This window comes from Dendrobates tinctorius, unplaced genomic scaffold (genome assembly GCF_039654945.1).
Source record: "Dendrobates tinctorius isolate UK_male_01 unplaced genomic scaffold, ASM3965494v1 ptg000177l, whole genome shotgun sequence".
In the NCBI taxonomy this organism is placed as follows: Eukaryota; Metazoa; Chordata; class Amphibia; order Anura; family Dendrobatidae; genus Dendrobates; species Dendrobates tinctorius.
In genome coordinates this window covers 21,931,589-21,944,098 of record NW_027361844.1, presented here as the reverse complement: position 1 = coordinate 21,944,098, position 12,510 = coordinate 21,931,589, and the positions used below count along the sequence as shown (strand labels likewise).

The 12,510-nt window shown below is 41.3% G+C and overlaps 1 protein-coding gene across 22 annotated transcripts in view; it reads right to left on the bottom strand.

Moving 5' to 3' along the window:
* The window catches only part of LOC141054300 (protein unc-80 homolog), a 305,587-nt gene that overhangs the window by 53,783 nt on the left and 239,294 nt on the right, over positions 1 to 12,510 (bottom strand). For all 22 annotated transcript variants that reach the window (XR_012221396.1, XR_012221397.1, XM_073551595.1 and 19 more), the window contains 10 exons: positions 11,440 to 11,610; positions 10,783 to 10,875; positions 9,044 to 9,262; positions 8,748 to 8,948; positions 5,848 to 5,971; positions 5,526 to 5,651; positions 5,270 to 5,393; positions 4,896 to 5,102; positions 3,375 to 3,559; positions 2,756 to 2,921 (listed from right to left, as the gene is read on the bottom strand). Coding sequence is in view for 20 of the 22 variants with exons in the window: in XM_073551595.1 (XP_073407696.1) it covers positions 2,756 to 2,921; positions 3,375 to 3,559; positions 4,896 to 5,102; positions 5,270 to 5,393; positions 5,526 to 5,651; positions 5,848 to 5,971; positions 8,748 to 8,948; positions 9,044 to 9,262; positions 10,783 to 10,875; positions 11,440 to 11,610 (1,616 nt within the window). In the remaining 2 variants the exon portion in view is untranslated. The remainder of the gene's footprint in view (positions 1 to 2,755; positions 2,922 to 3,374; positions 3,560 to 4,895; positions 5,103 to 5,269; positions 5,394 to 5,525; positions 5,652 to 5,847; positions 5,972 to 8,747; positions 8,949 to 9,043; positions 9,263 to 10,782; positions 10,876 to 11,439; positions 11,611 to 12,510) is intronic.

Genomic DNA, 12,510 nt, shown 5'->3' with positions numbered 1-12,510 from the left:
TCTTCAAACAGAAGATTGATAACATCAGATACAGTTTTGGTCAACAACACCCAGAGCCCTTCCTCCTAACTGCCCAGCCCTCCTCCTCCAAAACCAACTTCTCTACCATTACAGAAGATCGACTCTCCACTCAATTCTTAAGATCACATCTACCACCTGTGCACTTGACCTGATCACATTCCACTTCATCCCATACCTCACCACAGTCTTCATCCCAACCCTAACCGATTTCTTCAACCTATCACTAACAACTGGTGTTTTCCCCTCAAGCTTCAAACATGCCTCAATCATACCTATCCTCAAAAATCGATCTCTTGACCCATCCTCTGTATCTAGCTATCGCCCCATATAATTTCTCCTCCATGCCTCAAAACTACTGAAACAACATGTCCATCTTGAACTATCTACCCACCTCTCTTCCTGCTCCCTCTTCGACCCCTTACAATCTGGCTTCCAGCCATACCACTCCACTGAAACTGCCCTAACTAAGGTCACCAATGACTTATTAACCGCCAAGGCCAAGAGACACTACTCTGTCCTCCTCCTCCAGGACCTGTCCTCTGCCTTTGACACAGTGGACCACTCCCTATTACTACAAACCCTCTCATCTCTTGGCATCATAGACTTGGCCCTATCTTGGATCTTGTCATACCTAACAGACTAGACATTCACCGTCTCCCACTCGCACACCACCTCCTCACTTCGCCCCCTATCTGTCGGAGTCCCGCAAGGTTCAGTCCTAGGGCCCTTGCTCTTCTCCATTTACACCTTCGGCCTGGTACAGCTCATAGAATCTCACAGCTTTCAGTGTCACCTCTATGCTGATGACACACAGATCTACCTCTCTGGACCAGATGTCACATCCCTACTAACCTGAATCCCATAATGTCTGTCTGCTATTTCATCCTTCTTCTCCGCTGGATTTCTAAAACTTAATATGGACAAAACAGAGTTCATCATCTTTCCCCCATCTCACTCCCCAATGGATCTATCCATTAAAGTAAATGGCTGCTCACTCTCCCCAGTCCCACAAGCTCGCTGCCTCGGGGTAATCCTTGACACTGATCTCTCTTTCAAACCACATATCCAAGCTCTTTCCACTTCCTGCCGACTTCAACTCAAAAATATTTCACAGATCCGTACATTCCTCAACCAAAAATCTGCAAAAACCCTAGTCCATGCCCTCATCATCTCCTGACTTGACTACTGCAACCTCCTGCTCTGTGGCCTCTCCTCTAACACTCTCGCACCCCTCCATTCTGTTCTAAACTCTACTGCAAGACTAATCCACTTGTCCCCCCCGCTATTCCCCAGCCTCTCCCCTCTCCCAATCCCTGCACTGGCTCCCAATTAACCAAAGAATCCAGTTCCAAACCGTAACCATGACATACAAAGCCATCCACAACCTGTGTCATTCATACATCTGTGAACTCGTCTCCCTGTACTTACCTGCAGGCAACCTCCGATCCACACAAGATCTCCTTCTCTACTCCCCTCTTATCTCTTCTTCCCACAATCGGATACAAGATTTCTCCCATGCATCACCCCTACTCTAGAACTCTCTACCACAATATATCAGACTCTCGCCTACCATGGAAACTTTCAAAAGGAACCTGAGAACCTACCTCTTCTGACAAGCCTACAACCTGCAGTAACCACCGACCAAGGTTCTGGACAACCAGCTCTACCCTCACCTACTGTATCCTCACACATCACTTATAGATTGTGAGCCCTCACGGTCAGGGTCCTTTCTCCTCCTGTAGCCGTCGTGACTTGTATTGTTTCAGATTACTGTACTTGTTTTTATTATGTAAACCCCTCCTCACGTGTAAAGCACCATGGAATAAATGGCGCTATAATAAATAATAATAATAATTTAATTCAAATTATGTAACATAGAGAACAAATTATCAGCCAAATGTTTTTACTTATGTGCGATCATTGGAAAGAACAATGCAAGGTATGCGGTATTATATATCCTTAGTTGGGATGACCGAATGGGTTCGGATAAGGTGTTATCCGAGCATGCTCAGGTGCTATCCGAGTATCTTAGGCTTGCTCGACTAATATGTTCGATTCCCCGTGGCTGCATGTCTTGTTGCTGTTAGACAGCAGAAACACATGCAGGGATTGCCTAACAAACAGGCAATCCCCCCGTGTGTAGTGGTTGTCTAACCAGCCCCGAGACATGTAGCCGCAGGGACTCGAACATATTATTTGAGAATACACAAGATACTCGGATAGCACCTGAGCATGCTCGGTTAACACCTTATCCGAACCCGTTCGCTCATCATTAATCCTTAGTATTATATATTTTTGCATGATTGATACTGTACTAGAGAAATACCGTAACAATATTTTTATCAATCAGACAGCACAGCAGCTCAGTGGGGTTCTGGGTGAAAATTAGATTCAGCGTTGACATTTGCAAGGAGTTTGTATTATCAGTGAGTTTTTGCATATGAAAAATATAATGATAAAGAAGAATAAAAAGGACTAAGTTTAATGGTTAGTTTTCTTGAGCACAGGAATTGATGTGAGCAATGGTGGTCTCTGTACACTACTGCAAAATTTGTTGGCAGCATTTAAACGATGGGATGAAATCTAATTATTTTTCTGGGTGTATTTCCAGCCTATATTATCCTCAGCCATCATGGTCAAGAAACAAATATGAACTTGAAAATAAGGGGAAAATAATAAAGGTTATTTCTTTAGTTTATATGACAGAATAGGACCTGTGACTCCCATCCTGTACCTGATCCACTATGTACGGCCTCCTTCAGGATCTTCAGTTCACTGTTAAATTCATTGATGAGAGAGCTTTTGCACAGTGGCCGTGGGATGAAGCGTCGCTCTAGTTGGTCTGCTATGTGTTGGCGTGCACTTAGCTCATCCTGGTTCTCTGCCGGCTGGGCCAACAGCTGTTGGGTAGGAGGTAAAAAGTCAATTGACAATTACTTAACATTACTAAGATTGCACACCAAGTACATTATACAATATACCACTAAAACTATTTTAGAATCTTTAAAAGTTTTGATATTTCTCTGTTTGAGATGCCAGAATAAACCAATATTGTACTGAATGTGCTAGGGTCTAAAAAACATTTTAAAATATGATTCAACAATATTATGTGAAAATATACACTGTCTATTCACCTATTATCAATTTCTAAATAAATCATTAACCAGGAATATCTTCAATTTATAATAAAAAATGTACAGTGTGATTTATCTTTAAAATATCTACCTTATTTTTTTCTATTGCCTAGTCTTCAAGACTATCTCAGTTTTTTAGCACGCAAAAATTAAAGCACTTTATAAGTATAAATGGTTCTTTTTGCTTCATAAACACCATCATATAAGGAAAAAACCAACCTTGCACTGGATGAAGGGTCTCAAGAGTACAAATATTGGGATCCTTGTTCTTACAATGAAATCTAGGAAGTCCCATAGAGCTAAACCACCAACTTTCCTGAGGGCCATCTCTTTCACTTGTAGGCTAAGCTGATACCATTCACACCCCAGCTGTCGTTCAAAGCAGACCAGAATAACCTTCAGAGCTGGGAAGTAATAACAGAAGTGGAGCGTATAATAATAGAATAGAGACAAAAACACATACATAACCAACAATACAAGTGCTTCTTCTTGGATCACAATTCCATTTAATGAAGGACTTCTGTCAGTAAAAATATTTTATGTTCCCCAAAGACTACTAGATATCTGTCCAACCATAATGATCTCTTACAAAATGACATTATATTAGTTACTAAACATATCGTTTTCTGGGTGGGTTATGGCATCCACTGCCCAGGACATGAATAGGTGGCCTGCAAGTAACATCCTTAAAGAAAAACTGACAGATTCCCCATGTCACCCAAACCACCATCATGCATTTATTTCTACCTTTATATCCATCCTAACAAGTCCTATTCATTTCTTCATCTGCCAAAAATCAATTTTATAGCTGCGGTGGCGATATAATTAGTGGGTCACTAGTCAGCTCACTAATCATCACTCCCTTGTGGGTGTGAGTAACAAGATTTGCAACAGCAGCGCCACCGCCGGCTCTTTCCAAATTTCAACCTTGCTGACAATTTGCAGTAAGCCGGGTGTACTCACGCCAGCTTTATTGGTGCACTGTGTACACCTAGGGAGGCAGCAGTGATGCAAGACTTAGCTGTTACCGTTGGCTTTGCAAATCTCTCAGCTGGCTCTGTCCTGTGTCACCACTGCATCCTTGAGTATGTGCACTGCGCCTATGGAGCTTGGGTCTGTACATCCACCTTACATTTTATATGGTTTGTGGCCAATGTGAACATGTGTTTATGTCCTGCATGTGTACCAACTCAAGTTAAGCTTAATTTTTGTGTTTTATCCACGTTACATAGTAAGGTTTGCAAAGAGCCGGAGGTGAAGCCACTCTTACAAATCATGTTACTCACATCCACTAAATAGCATATCGCCACCTCAGTTATAAAATTGATTTCTGGTATACGTAGTGATCAATAAGACAATAAAATAGATTTGTTAGAAACGGTATAAAGGTAGCAATAAATACATGGTGGCGGTTTGGAGGATCTGGGGAAGCTGTCAGATTCCCTTTATTTCAGAGTTGAAGAGTGAGGTCAACCCTTTCAAAAGATGAATTATGACTTTTTGCATAAAGCGCCACTTCAAATTTTGTCTAATCCTGTTTCCCATAGCACAATTTCAATTTGCCAGGGAGTTTAAAAAAGTCTAAAGGGGTTTACCAATCTGTAATCAAGTTTATGGGTAAGAATTTGTCAATTTTTTTCAGAAACATTTATATCAGTCAGCAATGAATGTGAAAACCAAATGTAGCAAATGCAGAATGCTGATAGTTGAGTAGCAGAGCCCTACACATCAGAACCTTACCAAGATAGGCAGCTTGACTTGTGGAGTCAGCAAGTCCTTCCCTTCGCAGATCTTTCCCGGCATCTCCTGGGGTGGAGCAGTGAGCCGGTGAGCTTTCCAGCATGAAGTTCTTACTGCGGGAAGTACTAATAATACGAGGAGGAAGAAGGATATTTATCACAGTCTGCATCAGCAAAAAAACTTCAGGCTGCTCCAACCAGGGACTATCTGTGGGGACACAACATAATGAGAAAAGTTGAGATGGACGAGTCAAGAATGTGAAGTAGAGCTTGAATTTATAGTGTTATAAAGGTGGGGTGACATTAGTCTCCTGCTGTAGCCTTCATGTTGCTTGGTTCGATGAATTTATTTTCTGTGTTCATTATTATTCAAACCTTTGCTTCCCGATCCTACTGTTAGCACAAAGGGAATGAGCAGGTTGAGCAGCATCCCTTCCCTCCTCTCCAGGTTAGTGAAAGGTGAGATCACGTGGCTCAGTGGGAAGTCATCTTTTAATGCCTACATGGCAAACAAAAAAACATAAATTTGACATAAATTGTCTGCACTTACAGATACAAGATTTAAAACAAAAGTTGTTTTAGAAAAAGAAAAATGTCTTTATAATGTTAGAGGATGAAATGTTTGTCCAACCTGTATCTGCAGGGCCACCAGCCTGACAACAGCTGTGCTAAAGGGCAGCGGAGGGGAGAGATATGGGCTGAGATGGAGCAGGGGCAATCCATCTGCAACACTAGATGGCCCCACCACACCCATAACCTGCAATGGAATCAAGTGAAGATAAATAAGTTATAAGACACCTAGCACATGAGAGAACAGCTCAAATTTTAGACGGCACAAATCTGGTTACTTCTCCACAGGCAGCTCCATGTAGCATGCAGGATTTAACACAGACATGGGGTCAGACACCAATGCAGCAACAGATCAGAAGGCCCCATGGTTCCGTCGTACTCACCAGATTCACACAAACATTGATCAGAGACCTCAGGTGAGGCAGGAAGGAAATGATTGGCTGCCTCTGAAGTGTCAAACAAACCCCCTCTATCAAATTGCTCGCAGGTTCCCACTCAACCTGTCGCCTGCAATACAACAGGAAGCAAGGTTAGGGAAAAAACTGTACAAGTAACTGATGGACTTGAAATGGCGATCCTATGGTCAATTCATCTTCTATATTCAGAATTTATTAAGATCTATTTGCAGCTAAGGAGCTGCGAGACGATAACAAAATTCACTTTTAAACAACACTACTTATTCTGGTACACATATACAATTTGTGCACAGTTATTAGGCTAGTATTTGGACCAAATCATCATTTTTATGCAGTTTTTCCAACTCTGTGCTGTATAAACTTGAATGCTTATTGGATGAAGCAGATCAGGTGATGTGTATTTCTGTAATGAGGGAGGATGCAGCCTAAGGGTATGTGCACATGTTGCGGTATACAGAGTGGCGCTGTAATTGTTCCCCTGGCCCTGACAGACACTGGTTCTACATTGCTGTTTGTCAGGATCGATGGCGCAGTTACAGCGGCCGCTCTGTATTCTCAGAGCGTGACTGAACCAATGCCATCCCCATTCCCTATGACTGAATGATGACGGGGAGAATAAACATAATTTTCTCCCTGCTGCATTTGAAGATGGGCAGGTTTGAGTACGGAGGAGAGGTGCCATTTTGAGAGGTATTTTTTCATCTCCCAAGGCTTATTAATAAGGGGTTGTTCAGTAGCGGATGACCCTTTTATGTGCATATCCTATATTCTACAGTACTATTGTTTGTCAGGTATCATGTCCAGTGAAACACCAACTCTAAGGCTAAGTGCACATGTACTTTTTTGTCCTGCGGATTTTTCCGCGCAGATTTTAAGAAATCTGCAGGTCAAATGACCTGCATTTTTCCTGCGGATTTCTTCCTGTTTTTTTGCGGTTTTCTTGCGGTTTTTGTGCGATTTTCCACTGTGGTTTTCCCCCTGCGGATTTGGAGAATGGAGCAGGTGGAAAACCGCACAAAAGAAGTGACATGCTGCTTTTTTTGTACCGCACAAAAAACGCACAGAAAAAAACGCAGCGTGTGCACAGCGGTTTTTTTTTCCATTGATTTACAAGCTACTGTAAATCACACTGCGGATCTGCAGCGTTTCTGCGCGGTAAAATCCGCTGCGGATCCGCGGGAAATATGCATTGTATGCACATGGCCTCAAGCTTTTTTCGTGCTTGCATTGTAACAGAATTGTGACAGCATTTCTTGACTATTTTTTTTTTCAAATTGATACCAAGAACCTCCTGGACCCTATTTACTTACCGCCTCCTAACATCTTTGGCAAACAGTTGATTTTGCAAAAGAAAGATATAACCAGTTCAGCATTGTGGGGAAATGTTGTATTAGGCCGGGCTCAGACTTGCGAAAAACTCGCACGAGTCTCGCATCTCAATACCCGGCACTGCCGCCAGCCCTCGGGACTGGAGTGTGCGGCTGTATAGAAAGACATGCAGCTGCACACTCCGGTCCCGAGTGCCGGCGGCAGTGTCAGGTATTGAGTTGCGAGACTCGTGCGAGTTTCTCGCAAGTGTAACCCTGGTCTTTCATGTAGACTCTTTAGATAAAACACACATACTCAGATTGTCTCTACATTCTGGTTCATTGAAAAAAATTTCTGAGAAGTAATCTCGCAAGAGGATCCATTTAGTGAAATCCATTATATCAAGTCCAGATTCTGATATTTTTTATGACAGATATAAAACTACAGATTATTCTTGTGAAAAATTATTGGACAAATGGAATAAAAAAATTCAGCAAATTGTACCATCACTGTATCTCTGCACCAGAGCAAGCTGTATAATGACACGGTCCCAGCAATTCTTCCTAATGGAGGCTCCAACGAAAAGTGAAAACCGAGCCCTACACAGTTACTAACCTTTTTATGTAAATAATTTGTAAAGTAAAAACCTATGGTTTAAATAGAAGTACTTTCCACTAAGACAGTTAATGAAGAGCACATAATGTTTAAGTGTTTGTTTCCCAATATGCATAAACACACTATTCCACCCATACAGGATCTTGCTAAAAGTTTAGCTCTGGAGAACATACTGTTGTAATACTCGGCTGCACGAGATGAATTGCTAAATACACAACGTTATTACATTAATTTATTTATGGAGATTATGGCCACATTTCCTCAAAGGGGAAATCCTGTCAATATGATCATGTGATCTGTCATAGATACATGAACAAATAACATATTGGTGAATTTTTTATGTAATGTCCTTTTTTTATCTTCTACTTTTACAATGGGCCAACAAGACTCCTATTGTCATTTTTTTCACAGCCCATACAGACATGTCATAAAATGTTGTCATCAGAATATGCCTTCAAAGCAGATATATATATGTACTAAACATAAACCCTATCATTTTATGGGATTTTCCCATAAAAATGTGGCCACATGGATGATGTCCCAGTCATACATTACATGACCGTCTGTCTACTTAAACAATCGCAATATACACTACACTTTTCCCCACCAGTCAATCTAAGTCAAAGACTTACCAATGACCAATGCATAGGCTCCATGGGTTGCATTCACTATTTCAGTATAAAGCAAAAAACAATTTCATATATAACTAATTAAATAAAAAATACCTTGTCAGTAGTATTATTGAAGTTCAACCAGTGAATGCAATTTTTTTACCTACCTGTTATTTAGAAAATGTTTAAATTAATTTCATCTGCTGTTGCCCAAAGAACCCACCACAACTTGGTTGTGGCCAGTAGCAGAGGAAAGTAACTTACATTTCATGCCCTTACTTCAAGGTTTGCAATATCAGAAATTCAAGCCATGTTTCTGTAGCATCTGCTCACCTTAAAGTTGGCATTTTGTGTATTTTATTAAACATGCGATCCAGCCTCTTTAAGATGAGGATAAGGGCTGGCCGAACTGCCTCCGCTGACCAGTCTGTGATGGGAAGCATCTCCATAATGTAACGCTTTAAACCTCTACTCTCCATGGTCTGTGTGTCATAAGGTGCCAGCTTCAAGAGGGAGTGAGCAATCTCTGCTAACCTATCAAAAATATGAAATGAGAAACATGTGTCATCCATTTGCTATGTAAGTATCAGTCAATGTATTGGTGTTTCATCATTCAGTAGGACACATACCTCATGTGTGACTTGACATCGAGGAGTTCCAGCGAGGTTACCCGTGGTTCTCCAGCTAGATTTTGCAGAATTTTTAATCTAGGACCACAATGTTTGTAAAATTCTGTGCAGATATTAAGTAGGGACTCTCGAGGTCTTCGAAACTCTTCCCTTGCAATTCTTTCATCAAGCTCCTCTCTAGGTAGCCCTTGGCCTTCTTCGAGCAGATGAAGGTTATCTCTGAAATATTATTATTATTATTGTTATTTATTTATATAGCGCTATTAATTCCATGGTGCTATGCATGAGAAAGGGGTACATACAAAGGTATAGATATCATTTACAGTAAAAAAAAATTACAATGAGAGACTGGTACAAAGGGAAGAGGACCCTGTCCTTGCGGACTTACATTCCACAGGATAATGGGGAAGAGACAGAAGGTCGGGGGTGCAGCAGCTTTGGTGGTGGTGAGGCGGCAGATCGGGTGGTGTTGAGGCAGCAGAATGGTTATTGCAGGCTGTAAGCTTTCCTGAAGAGATGGATTTTCAGGTTCCGTCTGAAGGATCCAAGGGTGGTTGATAATTGAACGTGCTGAGGCGAGGAATTTCAGAAGATGTGGGATATTCGGGAGAAATCTTGGAGGCGGTTGTGTGAGGAACGAATAAGTGTGGAGGAGAGTAGGAGGTCTTGGGAGGATAGAAGATTACGTGAGGGAAGATATTGGGAGATTAGTTCAGAGATATAGGGAGGGGAAAGGTTGTGGATGGCTTTGTAGGTCAGTGTTAGTAGTTTGAACTGGATTCGTTGGGAAATTGGCAGCCAGTGGAGGGATTTCAAGGTGGGAGAAACAGGGGAGTAGCAAGGAGAGAGGCGGATCAGGCAACAGAGTTGAGGACAGACTGGAGTGGTGCAAGAGAGTTGGTGGGGAGGCCACAGAGGAGAGTGTTGCAATAATAAAGGTGGAAGATGATGAGGGCATGCACAAGAGTTTTAGTAGATTGAGGGCTGAGGAAAGGACAGATTCTGTAAATATTTTTGAGTTGGAGGCGACATGTGGTGGCAAGAGTTTGGACGTGTGGTTTGAAGAACAGGGCAGAGTTGAGAGTTACTCCAAGGCAGAAGATGTCCGGTGCGGGAGAGAGCGTGATGCTGTTTACCATAATAGATAGATCTGGTAGGGAAGATAAGTGAAATGGGGGAAAGATGGTGAGTTCGGTTTTGTCTACATTGAGTTTTAGGAAGCGAGAGGTGAAGAAGGAGGATATGGCTGATAGACACTCCGGGATTCTGGACAGCAGAGAGGTGACATCTGGGCCAGAGAGGTACATCTGAGTGTCGTCCACATACAGGTGGTACTGGAAGCCATGGGACTTTATGAGTTGTCCTAGGCCAAGGGTATAGATAGAAAAAAGTAGGGGCCCGAGGACAGAGCCTTAAGGGACTCCAACAGAGATAGGGTGGGATGAGGAGGTAGTGTGGGAGTGGGAAACGCCAAATGTGCGGTCGGAAAGGTAACAGGACAGGGCAAGGTCTTTGATGCCAAGGGAAGAAAGAATCTGTAGCAGTAGGCAGTGGTCAACTGTGTCAAAGGCAGAGGACAGGTCGAGAAGGAGGAGGATGGAGAACTGTCTGTAAGCTTTGGCTGTGAGTAAGTCATTAGTAATTTTGGTCAGGGGAGATATAGGAAGTTATTAAATATTTTTGTTGACAAACAGTAGTACAAGTAGTGGGACTTTTGAGGCAGTTAACAAAGCTCTTACCTCAAGTTGACTCCAGCTGACATTGTGTGATTGGCCGTTGTGGCACCTTTGTGGCCTTGGTCACTTCGGCTCATCTGAGGAGCAGTCATCGGCCTAAAAATAATTCAATATAACCTTTTTATTCAATTTTCTAAATGATATATAAATAGCATAGTTTTCAAAACGAAAAAAAATTGAATGGGAATGAATGCATGAAGAGCAATCAAAGGTCACACAATGTCTTTTTTCAGGCGAGTTGGCTAAGAAAGCTGCCCGAAAAATGCTAGAAAAAATATGAATATATGCAATGCAATGTAAATATGACCTGCTGTGTTTTGTTGTAACGTCTTCTGCTTGCAAAACTCAGTGGGTATGCCGATGTGTAAAACTTGTCTTGTGCACAAACCCTAAAAAGATTAAATAGACAATGTTCCCCCATCCACAGTAAATTAAAGCTTCCACCGAGTTTCATCTTACTTTTCAATTCAACTGGACATTAGGGGGTTGTAGAAATTAAAATGGGATATTTGGACTGCCCAGACTGGTCACCCTTATTGAACTATTTAACTGTCATTGTGATTACTTTTATCTGTAGTAATATAGTGGCAGGGTACATATTAACAAATAATTAGCAAAGGAAATGTTTGATTAATTCTACCACTATAATTAAGCAGAGACCTTGTCAATGCCTCTACGCTGTACAGGAGGGCCTGAAGAGATGTGGCCAGAGCAGCAGTGGCAGCAATTTCCTCACGTGCCGCTGAAACAGTTTCCAGCTGGGACGTCTGGCGTTTTAGCTTCTGCAGGTAGCAGGGAACCAGTGCTTCCAACACCATCAGCATCTGGAGGCTGAGAAGTAAATTTTGAAAAACAACATTGGCAATTAATGAAATGACATTCCCATGTACTGTATATAATGCCTAGTTAAATATTTGTATTCTTTTTAATTTTTATGATGCAGGCTAGCGAATCAGCCATAGTAAGTCATTCTACCCTTGTTGGGTGGAGATATGGCATCGTACACATTCAGCTAACAGTTTTGTCTGCATTGTGCTTTTTAATCACTATGTGTTATAAATTGATTTATCACCAGGCGTTGACTATGGACATGGTCAGTGAAATACAGACATGTTACCTTTTCATTACAATAATAAATAACACCTGTTATATTATTTTTATTGCATGTATCGGGAAATCTCCTTAATTTGTTCTCTGCTTGCTCAAAAATTTTCTAGTACTTGCTCAAACAAATCAATTAAAAGTAAATTACCATAATCAAGAAAAATACATCTATGTCAAGGAAACAAAACATAGTGTAACTCGGGAATAAAAGTACTGTATTTGGTAAACATTTTTATGGATACATTTGCAAATTTTCTTTCTATTATTCTGTTTGAAAGATGAAAGAAACCAAGCTAAAGGCGCTTCCACTCGATGATACCAAGGCTCCAAAAATATGTATTGAATAAAAGTCTTTATTTATATAAGGCCTCTACCATAAAATTGCTTAAGAATGTAAAATTATTCTAAAAGCACAACGTGTTTCGGCTCTCCAGCCATGATCAGGTGTAACTTTCATTATACCTGAAGAAGCCTGGACAGCCGAAAGGCAATGTGTTTTTATAATACTTTTATATTCTTTAGCAATTTTATGTTAGTAGTCTATTTTTGGAGCCGTGGTATCATCGAGTGGAAGTGCGTCTAGCTTGGTTTCTTTCATCTTTTCTATTCACTTCACGTTGGCCTTAC